The sequence below is a fragment of the Carassius auratus genome, unplaced genomic scaffold, assembly GCF_003368295.1.
Source record: "Carassius auratus strain Wakin unplaced genomic scaffold, ASM336829v1 scaf_tig00001591, whole genome shotgun sequence".
NCBI lineage: Eukaryota > Metazoa > Chordata > Actinopteri > Cypriniformes > Cyprinidae > Carassius > Carassius auratus.
The window spans coordinates 2290666-2303760 of record NW_020523372.1 but is presented as its reverse complement, the minus strand read 5'-3'; the positions used below and the strand labels follow the sequence as shown (position 1 = coordinate 2303760).

The following is a 13095-nucleotide window of genomic DNA, read 5'->3' as shown; positions in this document are numbered from 1 at the left end:
CAAGACCGGCGGTGGGGTGCAGGTGTCACGGATTTCCCAATCACTCTACCGGCCTCGCTCGTTCCCACATCTCTCGGCCCCGCCCCACTCGTCACATACCCCCCTCCCGAGACTGCGCTCTGAACCCCCCCCCCCCCTCACTCCGGGGGGGTCCGCTCACGGGGACCTGCGGGAACCAGGGGGTAGGACAGACGAGGCGAGAGAAAAGGAGATGGAAGGAGGAGCGACAGAGACGAGAGAGGGGAGAGAGGAAAAAATAATAATAACCCGGTTCCCAAACGCACTGCTGCTCGGCCCTCCACCAGCTGGGTGATCTCCTCCGCGGTGCCTGGCGGTGGTGGCACTGGACGGCCCTCGGCGGACGGCACGACACTCCTCCGCCGCCCGGTGGATGGCGATGGCTCCTCCGGTTTTGGGCAGCCGGCAGGAGTCCCCCGTTCCCTGCTCCTCCTCATTCTGGCGGATGGCGCCGACTCCTCCGCTCCCTCACGGACGGCAGCCGCCCCTCCATATCGTAGGCGGCCGCCAGTGAGCTCGCCCGTCCCCGGCAACTCGCTCCAGCCCATCGCCTCGAGGGTCCATGGCGGCACACTCCTCGCCTGCTCGATGGCACCGCGGATTCACCACAGCGGCGAGGGATCTTCAGCAGTGCGTCCCTCCTTCTCCCGGGCTTCAGCACCACTGTAATGATATAAACTTCCTACTCATCGGGAAGGAGGAGGCGGGAACCGGCGCACAATCAAACATCATTTTAATATTCAAAATAAACACAAAACAGCGCACCAGCCCCTCACGGACGACTGGTGCGCATAAATAAAAACCAAAAAATAAAATATGCCCCAGGCCTTTTCCTCTCTCATCCTTCACTATCGTCGCTCCAGTTTTATATCCTTCCATCTCCTCTGTGGGACTCAAGACCGGTGGTGGGGCGCAGGTGTCCCGGATTTCCCAATCACTCTACCGGCCTCGCTCTTTCCCACATGCATACTGAGTTTTTTTACACTGTTAAAGAGTTGGATTTCCATGCTAAACGTGGACAAAGTTTCAAAAATTAAGTTGTACGTTTGAAGGAGTATTTTTGTTCCTTCCGGTTTGTCACAAGTTTCTGAAAGTTTTTTTTCGAGTAATGGTCTGTGTGACGTTAGATGGAGCGGAATTTCCTTATATGGGTCCTAAGGGCAATTCTCCCGGAAGAGCGTGCGCTCCCGTAGAGCAGAGCAGAGACATTCACTGATCAGAGCGAGAGAGCGAAATGTCACAAAAGAAGTGTTTTTGGTTGCCAGGGCAAGACAACCCTGCACAGATTACCAAAAAAAAAAAAAAACAGCATTAAGGGACCAGTGGATGGAGTTTATTTTTACAGAGCATCAACGGAGTTGTGCAAGTGTTTGTGTTTGTTCCCTGCATTTCAAAGATGCTTGTTTTACAAACAAGGCCCAGTTTGACGCCGGATTTGCATATCGTTTATTTCTTACGGATGATGCAGTCCCAACGAAAAAGGGTCACGATCGTGTGTTGGAACCACAGGCGGTGAGTAAAACTGCTTCAAATATCTCTGTGTTGTTAACTTAGCTATCGGTGCGTAAGCACATCAAGTAAACAACATGCGATGTTGGCATCAGATTGCACTTCCCACATGTACACCTTAAAAAAAAAGACGACATAAAGTGGAACTTAGTCATTTTCCAAAACCGCTAAGCAAATATATACAGTTTCAATACATACCACATAGGGATGTCCTGCTGTAGTCGTTGCTGCTGCTGCTCTTGTTCAATTTCAGCCTCGGGATCTGATTCTGGATCATAAATATACGCTGAATCTGACTGTTAGCCATGGTTTGTTTTGGATGATGTTTTTTTCCTCACGGTAATGTCACAGCTTCCGGACGCTCTCAATGCAAAAGCCTACTCGCGCTCGTGATTCTTTAGCTCCGCCCACACGTCACGCCTCCAGCCGGTACAGACAGTACAGATTAAAAAAAACGGCACAGACTATCTTTCTCTTATAAATAAATTAAAACTAAAGACTTTTTGGAGATATGAAGGATGCAGTACTACTCTATAGACACTCAAGCTTAACAGGAGACTGAGTGAAAATGAGCATTTCACCCCCCTTTAAAGTGGTAGCCTAATAAACCTGCTGTTGTCCCGGTCATTTAAAAATAATTCACTGCTCTTGACTGAATAACTTTAGTAACTTTAATAAGAATGAATCTATATACATATACACACATTTGAGTACTTTATTCAGTTTCTGTATAGTAGGCTATTATTATTTTATATCTAACTAGTTAATTTAATATGTTTGTTAGTGTTTGTATTTTTATTGTTTGTAATGTTCTTCCTTTTTATTTCTAACTCACCTCTGACTAAATGTATCCGTTGTTGTTCACAGTGAGTTTGGGTCTAGGACTGTCACTGACTGTGTTATATTGTGTCAATTAAAGCTCTTTTCGGACAGCACCAGTTTTACAGGGGGGCATTAGAGAAATCTGTGTTTCACAGAAAATCGCACAAACTATTAAGACTGACTACATTCATATCAGTGTCAGGTAAGATTACTCACATTCATTTTTGCACTGAATTATATAATGATTTAATTATGCTACAAATGTACCTTAATGGAAATTAAACATGGTCATGGCAGTTGATGTTATGGTTTATATCTATAAGCAATGCACACATACAAAGCATGTGAGCTCTGCAAATCCCAGATGTACAAAGCAGATGATCCCATCTCTGTAATTAAACACAGAGATGTTATTCCTGTCTGAATAGGTACATGGCATCACAGACATCAGGTGATAAAACCTGTAACTCAAACATTTAGAAAATTAGTTCCCCCCCAAATAGATCGAAATATCCTCCATATACAGTACCAGCAATGAAAGTCTGTAAAAATGACCAGACCTCAGCTCATCAATACTGGTTCCTCAAAGAAACAGTAAATATTTCATGCCAAACTGCCATCTTGCATGCCATCTCTTTCCTATTACTACCCTCCTTCATCTGCGTTGTTGAAGCAGATGCTATATATATATATTTTTTCTTTATCCCTAGTGATGCGTACATGTAGCCCACACTGGGGTGAAAGACACCGGTTAATATGGCATCTGATTGCATTCCAGCAAGCTTTACATGAAAGCCGAGGAAACAAATCTTGTGTGCCTTTCACAGAGACTCCTGGGATGTGACCATTATGCTGTGAGCGGCCTAACGTACTCATGTAGTGTAGTCCTTCAAACAGTATGATGAATTTCTGTCTGGCTGTAAGAATGAATTATGTAAGAATGTATCTGAGTTTTGATTTAAGATATACGAACACATTTTTGTTAGTAGTATGCAGTACAACCTGCCAACACCATGCTGATATACTGTATGAACGTATGGAAAAAAAAAAAAAAGGTCTGAGAACTAATTTTGCATCCATTTACTGCAGTATTCATGTCAGCATGGTTAATATCCCTCCTAAGTTTTTCTTTCAACTCTGAACCTTAATGTCAGTGGCTTACAGAGTTCATAAAATTGTTTTGTTAGAATATCTTACTGTTTGTAGTGAATCAAATGGCTATTGATTTCATGACCCGAGAGAGAGAGAGAGAGAGAGAGAGAGGGAAAGTGAAGATGTTTTTCCTTCTTTGCAGCTCTACTGTAGAGTCTACTTTAATGAAGTATAAGAGATGCCTGCTGGTGTTACTGTATGTTGCATCGCTCACCTTTAATTTTGAGAGAACGCCCCTACTGTTGTCAAAGTAAGTCTACCTACTGGAGATACACTATATAGAAAGTATTTGGAGACCTGACCATTAGACCAACAATAGACCAACAGCGGCATTGTATTCTAAATACAAAGTTATTGGACTGGAGCTTGACGTCCTTTGCAGCTATAACAGTCTCTACTCTTCTGGGAAGGCTTTCCACAAGATTTTGGAGAGTATCTGTGGAAATGTATTCCCATTCGTCCAGTTGACCAATGGTTTTCAAACTTGTTTTTTTGGTAACACTTTAGAATAAGGCTCCATTAGTTAATGTTAGTTAATGTATTAATTAACATGAACAAACAATGAATAATACATTTATTACTGTATTAATTCATCTTCGTTAATGTTAGTGGACCCACTTTATATTAAGTGGCCTTAACTACTATGTACTTACATTTTAATTAATAATTTAGTACAATGTACTTATTCTGTACATACATGTTTTTACATTGTACTTATATTTAAAAAAACTACATGTAATTACATCTGTATTTAATTTCTGTAATTACATTTATAATTACACTGTTGACCCATACTTTACACCTTAACCCACCCTTAAACTTACCCATACCTCCAACCCTCTCCCTAACCTTACCCCTATCCCACCTCAATAGCAGCAAAAGTGTTTTACAATACAATATGAACACAATAAGTACATTGTACTTATTTTTTATGTAAGTACATAGTAGTTAAGGCCACCTAATATAAAGTGGGACCATGTTAGTTAATGAAAATACAGTTATTCATTGTTAGTTCATGGTAATTCACAGTGCATAAACTAATGTTAACAAGCACAACTTTTGATTTAAATAATGCATTAGTAAATGTTGAAATTAACATGAACTAAGACTTTTAAATGCTGTAGAAGGTTTGTTCTTGCTTAGTTCATGTTAACGAAAGTAGTTAACTAACATTAACTAATGGAACCTTATTCTAAAGTGTTACCGTTTTTTTTTTTTTTAAGAGCAACCATATTTTCTTTTTAAACTGATATAACACACATTTTCGCGACCCTGAAACTTATCAGTGTATACTCCATGTTGGTCCTTTTAGCAGCATGAAAAAAATCTATCCATCCATCCATCCGTTGATGTGCATCGAAAGCCTGTCCTGTATTTGTCTTATTTTGAAATTAAATTAAATTTGCAGTGTAAATGTTCTGGAGTGATTTGTAGTGAAGGACGAAGGGCAGGAAGAATAGAATCGAAGCGTTTGGCAAGAAGAAAACAACAATCAAGAAATGAGACATGCGATATGAGATGTTATGAATCTTTTTTAATAAAAGCTGTTTGGAGTCAAGCAGGGCAGTTGTGAAGGAGGACTCTTCTCTCTGAGCTTTCTCTTTTGAACGCTGATGCCTATCAGAATCATTCATCCATTTCCAATTCAAATTGGGCCTATCTCTCCCACATCAGAACCATTGATATTCCAATAATTTGTCTGGCATGGAGGGTCTGCTCTATTTTGCTTGTGTGTGAGTTTTTTGTGGGTTTACATCAGTGTGTATGTGTGCTGTAGATCTCATGTTATTAGTATTCAGGGCAGGAACAAAAAAATTCAGAGTTCAGAGCTTCTTTCTTCATTCATAAGTTCAGCCTGTCCCTATTTTGTCTTCATGTGGTTATTATAGGTTTTTTTTTTTTTTTTTATTCGTCTAGATTAAGTTAGGTGATATTGGCCCCTCTGTAATGTTTGTCTTCATCTCTAGAGTGGCAAGAGATTTGTTCTACTCAGATTCTGCAATACCTTTCCATTGTATAACTACAGAAATCACATTGTCAGTTAAAGGTGAATTTGTTACAAAGGCTCAAAAGAATGTTCTGTCTTGTAAATACAATTTAACTTTCTGTAAATGCAACTTAAAGGAATATTCCAGATTCCAATAAAAGTTAAGCCAAGCTAAAGATTTACAGTCTTTACAATGGTATGCACTAAATAAAACGTTTTACTGTAGATCAAGTAATTTTCACAATTTACAATCTTCAAAAAAATTTAATAATAATAAAAGTAATAATAATTATTATTTTATTGGTCTACAGGGCAAATGTTTGGAAGTTGTGTGTGTGCGTTTGTTTTAGATTTGATTATTTTTATTATTATTGATGTTTATTTCATTTTATTTATTCATATTTATATATTTGTTTATTCCAGTTCATGGTTTTAGGCTTCACTCTGTCATGGCATATAACGTCACACAGAAAACAAGCTAATTTTCACACTAAAATCATATTAGCATGCATATTGCTTATAACTCTTTTTGAAAGAGTGAAATCTTTTTGTGTACTGGAACCCAAACCTGTGCAGTAATGTGTGTTTTCCTGGTTTTAAAATGTTTTTTCCTTGACAAGCTCTTCCTACAGATGTTCTAGTTTGTCCTCTTCGTGTCGTTGAGAGATTTCGAGATCTTCGTCCTGATGAGGTGGCAGATCTGTTCATGACCACACAGAAAATAGCCGATGTGATTGAGAAACACTTTCAGGCGTCCTCTCTAACCATCGCCATTCAGGTATACAAGTTCATACAGCTTATACAAGTTCATTGAGTTAAATTAAGTATGGTGATCTAGTCTTCAATTTATATATATATATATATATATATATATATATATATATATATATATATATATATATATATATATATATATATATATATATATATATATATATATATATATATATATATATATATATATATTATGATACATCAAATTTTTAAAGAACATTTATTTGTTCATATCTCAATCATCTTTGCATTGGTGCATTACAGTATGTTTTGCCTCACAATAACTACAGCTCCAGCTTTGATCATATTTTTGTACATTTAAATATCATATTACTGGCATATTATTGGGAAATATGACAACTGATTTATGTAAACAGTCTGTTGTACTGTTAGAAAGATTTTATTGATTTACTGTATACCGTGATTTTTGGCTATATAAATGTCACAACTGCACCAAATTGCATATTTTTTTCAGTTTGGACTTCTAAATAAATCTTTGAGCATGAAGTCCATATTTTCACAGCATCATACTATATGAGCCTTAAAGGGTTAGTTCACCCAAAAATGAAAATCATGTCATTAATGACCCGGAAGAGAAGACAATACTGAATAAAGTCATAATGTTTTTATATTTTTGAACCAAAATGTATTTCCGATGCTTCAACAATTCTAACTGACCCTCTGATGTCACATGGACTAGTTTGATGATGTTTTTCTTACCTTTCTGGACATGGACAGTATACCGTACACACATTTCCAAAGGAGGCACTGAGAGCTCTCGGACTAAATTTAAAATATTGTAAACTGTGTTCCGGAGATGAACGTAGGTCTTATGGGTTTGGAACGACACAAGGGTGAGTCATTAACCTTCTGGAGTCTAAGGGTATTTTTGGGGCCTGGCTAAATGGTTAAAGTCTAGTCTCACTGTAATCAGCACAAACTGGGCTATAAAAATATGTGAGCAGCATGTATGTACATGATTGTGTATTTGAGAAAAAAATGTTATGTGTGGTTAGTGAAAAACTTAAAATGTTAAAACACTTGAATAAGGCAAAAACACATAAAGAACATTTTTTTTTTTTTTTTTTTTGAGAACTGGAGCTTGTAGCCCAGAATTTTTCTTTCTAAATTATGTGAAAATCATCTTGTTTACTCACTTACAGAAAACAATATATTTATTTGAATTTTCTAAGACACTTTTTGTTTGTAAAAAGTCATATGCGAGTATGCATCAACTATCATGAATGTCATTGTGATTTACACCTGAGAAGACAAAGGCCCACATAATGAGCTGCATAATGAGCCTCTCATTCAGCTCTGCCACTGTGAGTGAGGAGTTACAAGAAAGAATGTGAGAACAAAATCAATGTATATAATTTTATGTTTGTAGTTTATTTAGAATATATTTGATTATCCCAAAACATAATTTAATATCCACTTGGGGGAGCAGTTAAACAGTTTATTAGGAACAATCAAAGCTGACTTTCAAACTAAATTTTTTGCATCATTACTCCAGTCACACTATCATTCAGAAGTCCTTTTAACAATCTTATTTTCTACAAAAAAAAAAAAAAAAAAAAAAAAATATATATATATATATATATATATATATATTTTTTTTTATGTAATATTTTTTTCCAGTTTTTTAGGGGGGATAAATTGAAAGAACAACATTGTTTGTTACATTTGTTACAGTTACATTTATTTGTTACATTTATATTATTTACATCAAGCTTTTGAATGGTATAGTATTGTATATTGTTATTGAAACTTCATAATATTTCACTTGATTATACATTTAGTCAGGAACTATAGTTTGGAAAAAGTCTTTGGAAAAAGTCTATCTAGTAAAATGTTTACATGTTATGTGAAAACTAATACAAGTATATAAATAAATTAAAAGAGACTTACTCATGTTTATGATCTCTGCTGAATAAAGTGCTTCATTTTTTTTTTCTGAGGAAATCAACATTTCAAATCCTCAACCACATCAAATCTTTTTGGGGTGAATTATGTCTTATTCCTCTCATCGCGAAGCAAACAGTAAAATAAAAGAACTTGAAGAACAGTCTGGCTGTGTTGTCTTCTGTTGTGTGGGTGTATTCAAGTGAAACATTACAATCTGAGTAAAGCGTTCAGCGTGGGGGCGTGGTCACATTAGAAGATAATGAAGAGAGACGTGAAAAACAGACATCACATTGTTTTCACTTCCGACTCCAGAGGGTTAATGACATGATTTTCATTTTTGGGTGAACTAACCCTTTAAAGATGTATGAAATCTTTGTCCTGCTCAGAATTTGTCTTTGTTACAGGTATTCCGTATGCTAATTTCAAACAGTTACCTATTTCAAAACTCAAACCAACAAAAGAAAATTATTTAATTTACCAGACAAAAGAAAATAATCAATATCCTTTGCTGCAGGAGTTGATATGAGATTAGATTTACTTGCTTTCATCAAATAGTGAAAGGCTGTTCTACAGATAAAGCTCTTTTTCTGAAAAGGTGATGCGTCAGAGGTGTTTGATTTTCATGTGGAAGTGAAAAATGAGAATACTAAATAAATATCTAAACTTTTGATATTTTATTTGCACATTGCTAATTTAATTTACTTAACATATAATGCACAATCATATACTGTATCTAATTGTACAGTATATTTTATAGGACAATGTATATACATTGTTAAATTCTGTGGTTATATAATTAGTAATATTATTTAACTTTAAAGCCATTACACTTATAAATCTCACCTTCTTCCAACTTTATTCACATGTATTTGAATAAAAATAATAATAATTTAAGTATCTCTTGGCTCAAAAGCATTAAAAAAGATGGATAAAAATGAGGCACTTTGACACACACATGGTCACGTGAAAGTGCAGTGATTCATTTGAAATTAAAATGCTACTGAATTATTGACAGAGGTGTTCCTGAATTCCCAACTAATTATCTGCTTCTGTTCCCAATAGGACGGACCTGAGGCAGGACAGACGGTGAAGGTAGGGTCTTAATAAGCGCTCCCTCTAAATTTATCATGAGGCTTCTGTGACACTTATCTTGTATTAAATAATAATTGTATTTCATTTACAGTTCTAAACCCTTTGAGCATTTCAATTATGCATGTGTCTGGTTTAAAATGCTTTGTCCATATCTTGTGGGCATTCAGAAAGTTCTTCGGTGTCTGACTTTGCCTAAAGCTGTGCTCGCGGCCACTAGTGAAGTGTGGAGATCTCATCTGGATTTCCTTCCTCTAGTGTGTGCTTCCGAATGAACTTTCATGATACCTGTGAGAAAGTGCAGCAGATGTGATTAAAAAACTTTGTACATCTGTTGCAACCCTTACTTGAGGACTAGAGTTAACTCTGGAGCCTTTATGTAGTTTTTTGTTCATATTTTAAACCAGATTTATATTTATTTAATTGTTTTGTTTTCATTTTAGTTAAAGGTTTTGTCATTTTATTGTATATTTTGGCCATTTTTTATTTATTTATAAAAAACGGTTTATTATTATTCTTATTCTTATGATTAAGTTTTAGTTATTCTAATACTTGAACTCAAACGAGAAACTTTAATGATATATATTTTTTTTCACTTAATTTTTATTTTATTGAAACATAATTAAACCAAAGTAGATTTAGCTCATTTAGTTCTATATAACGATAAACCCTGTATGTATACATTAAATATGAAATATTCTATCTATATAATATAAATATCCCATCTACTAATTATCAGTTTTATTTACAAATCCATGGTTTTTGAGATGAGAGCAAAACATCTTATATTATGTCTTATATTACATAAGTAACAGATTAATTTCAACCTCTAAATTGGTCTTTATGTTCAATATAACGTTACAGTGTTTTCAACCCATTTACTTCCATCTGACATTTTTCTAAGTGAAATATAAAAAATAAAAAAAAGTACAATGGGACATATTTGTAGGGCTAAAAAAGAAAGTTGTTTTGAACAAAATTTACCACTTTGATGACAAACAATATTACAAAGACGCTCTTTTTTTCACAATTAATAATGCACATTGACTCACACACAGTATCTCCAGGGCTGTTTATTAAGAACAAAACAAATGACAACAACCTTTTTGTCTGTCCCCATATAGCCCGAGCAGCTGATTTTGACTGATTTTTGTGGCCTTTCCGCATTTGCTGTATGCATTATCTAATTGAATCCATCAGTTACATTGTCTTTCATGTGTGAAGTCATATTTAATTGCATGTGGTAAGGCATATTAATTATGCATGTATACCAGTTTCCGCGAGAGCAGTCTGGCTGTGGCCTGAGGTGTGGAGCTGTATTAAGATGGCAGTAGTGTTAATTATGTTAATTGCAGTGGGACTGGACTGAATTCCAATGACTCTTGACAGAATTCCAATGTCTCTTGTTGGATTCTGGAACATGAGCAACCCATTCTTCTTTGAACAGTAGAGCAAGTTACTTTTAGTCAATTAGTTAGCTTAAAAATGACAGTCAAAGAAAGAAACTCCATCAGTGTTTCTCTCCTGATATAAACATCTCTCAGTTTTCTTTTTAAAGTCACGTTAATCACAGCCAAAAAAAAAAAAAAAAGCTTTTCGTTTGAGTGTTATTATCGAGGTCTTAAAATAAATAAGTGGCATGTTTTCCTCAGTCTAAGCGCCAGCTCTTCAGAAAATGAAAGAACTGTTTGAATTCCTCCTTAACAAGCCCATTTATGTCAATATCATAGCATTTCACTGATAGGCACTCATTTAAAAGCACAGGCTTGTATTTACACTGATATTCATCAGCATTTGTTATGACTAGTGTTCTTGATGAGAGGTCAGGTTTTGCGGCTTATCATAGCATCTGTAATCAGCTTTCGGTACAGACTCAAAGTTTAAGATTTTATTTACAGAAGGAAAGATATAGCATCAGATCCTGGAAAGCCCCTTTTAGATGCCACCCTGTGTGGATTTAATTTTGTAGCTTTGGGGGAACACTGTGTAGGGGACACTGTTTGAGTGTCCTGGAAAATTACACATTTTTGTTTTTCAAAATTTTGTAGAACAAAAGAAGTCCATTGTCTATTAGGAGCTGTGTAGCAATGTATGAAGTGCTGCTCTCACCTTAGGGTTGGGCGATATATCTAACGATATGATCATACGCATCTGCTTCTGTGATTACCGCTAAATCGCCATCACCTGCTTATAATTGGAGTGGCATTTAATAGACAGAGCCGTAGATCGCTGACAAGCTACCCAATATCGCGTTCATTATCCCAGATGAATCGCATTCGATAATGAACGCGATATTGCGTAGCTTGTCAGTGATCTACGGCTCTGTCTATTAAATGCTGCAAGCAACTATCTGTTTATCAAAGTGATACATTCACATTACCAACTGAACCCTATGTGAAATCAGTTTGGGGAAATATTTTGCACTCGTGAAACTGTTTATTGTGTCGATTGCTAATATACAGTAATTGCTGAAGATTTACCGAACAACGGTAAATGGGACTGCATATGTAAACCACATATTCAAGCAATCACCACAATTTTCATCATCAGTTATATATTTTATTAGTTATTATAAATTATTTATCTTGAGAAAAACAAACTTGTGCATTAATATTGAAGCTAGTGGTTGAAATGGGTTGTGCAGTCTGAATTCAAAATATTGGAGAGATTGGATTCTTCCGCCCCTCCTTCTCAGACTCGACACTTATGCGGGTTGCCAGATTGAGGACACGCAACAGGAATGAACGAAATTGACCCTTCACAGGCAGCTTGATTAACAGGCGATCTGACCAGTCATGACGCCGAATCTACCAGAGTAGAATAACTTTGTTGGATTTTTAACAAAATAAAAAAAGTGTGTATTTACATATTTCCGCGGATTAAATAAAATGCCTTCTGATGTTCATTTATGTTTATTTTGTGCTTTAAGTAAATATGAAAAGATCAGAGATAATTTATGACGCATTAAAGAGCCATAAAATGTTATTATTCTGTCTTGTCTATCGATGCTTTGTCAGTGTCTTCTTTGCTTTCCGATGTATTTTACACTACGCAACAAAATGATGTGTGGTGTAAGAGCAGTATGGCTTGTCGAACGTAGCAACAGTAACTGAGAGAGGCAGGTCTTCATTTGCCAGTGTACAGTTCATTTGCGCACTTCCATATTTCAATATGCTATGTTTTCTGCCTACTGGCAACCCGGGGTTTCGAGATGCTATTGAGTAAATTGGCTAGAATCACATTGACCAAAACAAAAACAGTAATTTAGTAGAGAGAGAGAGAGAGAGAGAGAGAGAGAGAGAGAGAGAGAGAGAGAAAAAACATTCCGAATAAATCTGGCGGAACATGTTATAAAGTAGCATAACTGGCTTTAAAAAAAATAAAAATAAAAAAAAAACGTCAAAAAATACAGTGCCTATAATTTACATACAGTAGCTATATTATTATTACCTTTTCATGTTTATGCATACATTTATACCGAATGTATGTATTCAAAATAATTTGTCCTCCCAATTTATTTTACTACAAATCACATCTTAGCCTCAAGTTTGCTGTGCATTCTGTTAGGATCAAATTATGAAGAAGTTATTTTGGGGATAATTGATAAATATTTACAGGAAAAAGGAAACAACAGCAACCTGCTAATTACATTTCCTTGATCTTCTCACTTATTCACATTCATCCGTGGCAAACTGGCATGACTGAAGTCATTATATTGGTTTACTCAAGATCTTGTAACTCATCAGGGTGGATTTGTGTAAATAGAATTGGCAACACACTGAGAAAACATTCCCTCAGAATTAAGAGGTTCAAATAAATATGCAGATATTGGCAGT

At 35.9% G+C, this 13095-nt stretch overlaps 1 protein-coding gene across 1 annotated transcript in view; it reads left to right on the top strand.

Annotated features, from left to right (window-relative positions):
- The window catches only part of fhit (fragile histidine triad diadenosine triphosphatase), a 285132-nt gene that overhangs the window by 217456 nt on the left and 54581 nt on the right, over window positions 1-13095 (top strand). Inside the window, exons 4-5 of the mRNA XM_026242516.1 lie at window positions 6121-6266; window positions 9233-9262. Of these exons, the coding sequence (XP_026098301.1) occupies window positions 6121-6266; window positions 9233-9262 (176 nt within the window). The remainder of the gene's footprint in view (window positions 1-6120; window positions 6267-9232; window positions 9263-13095) is intronic.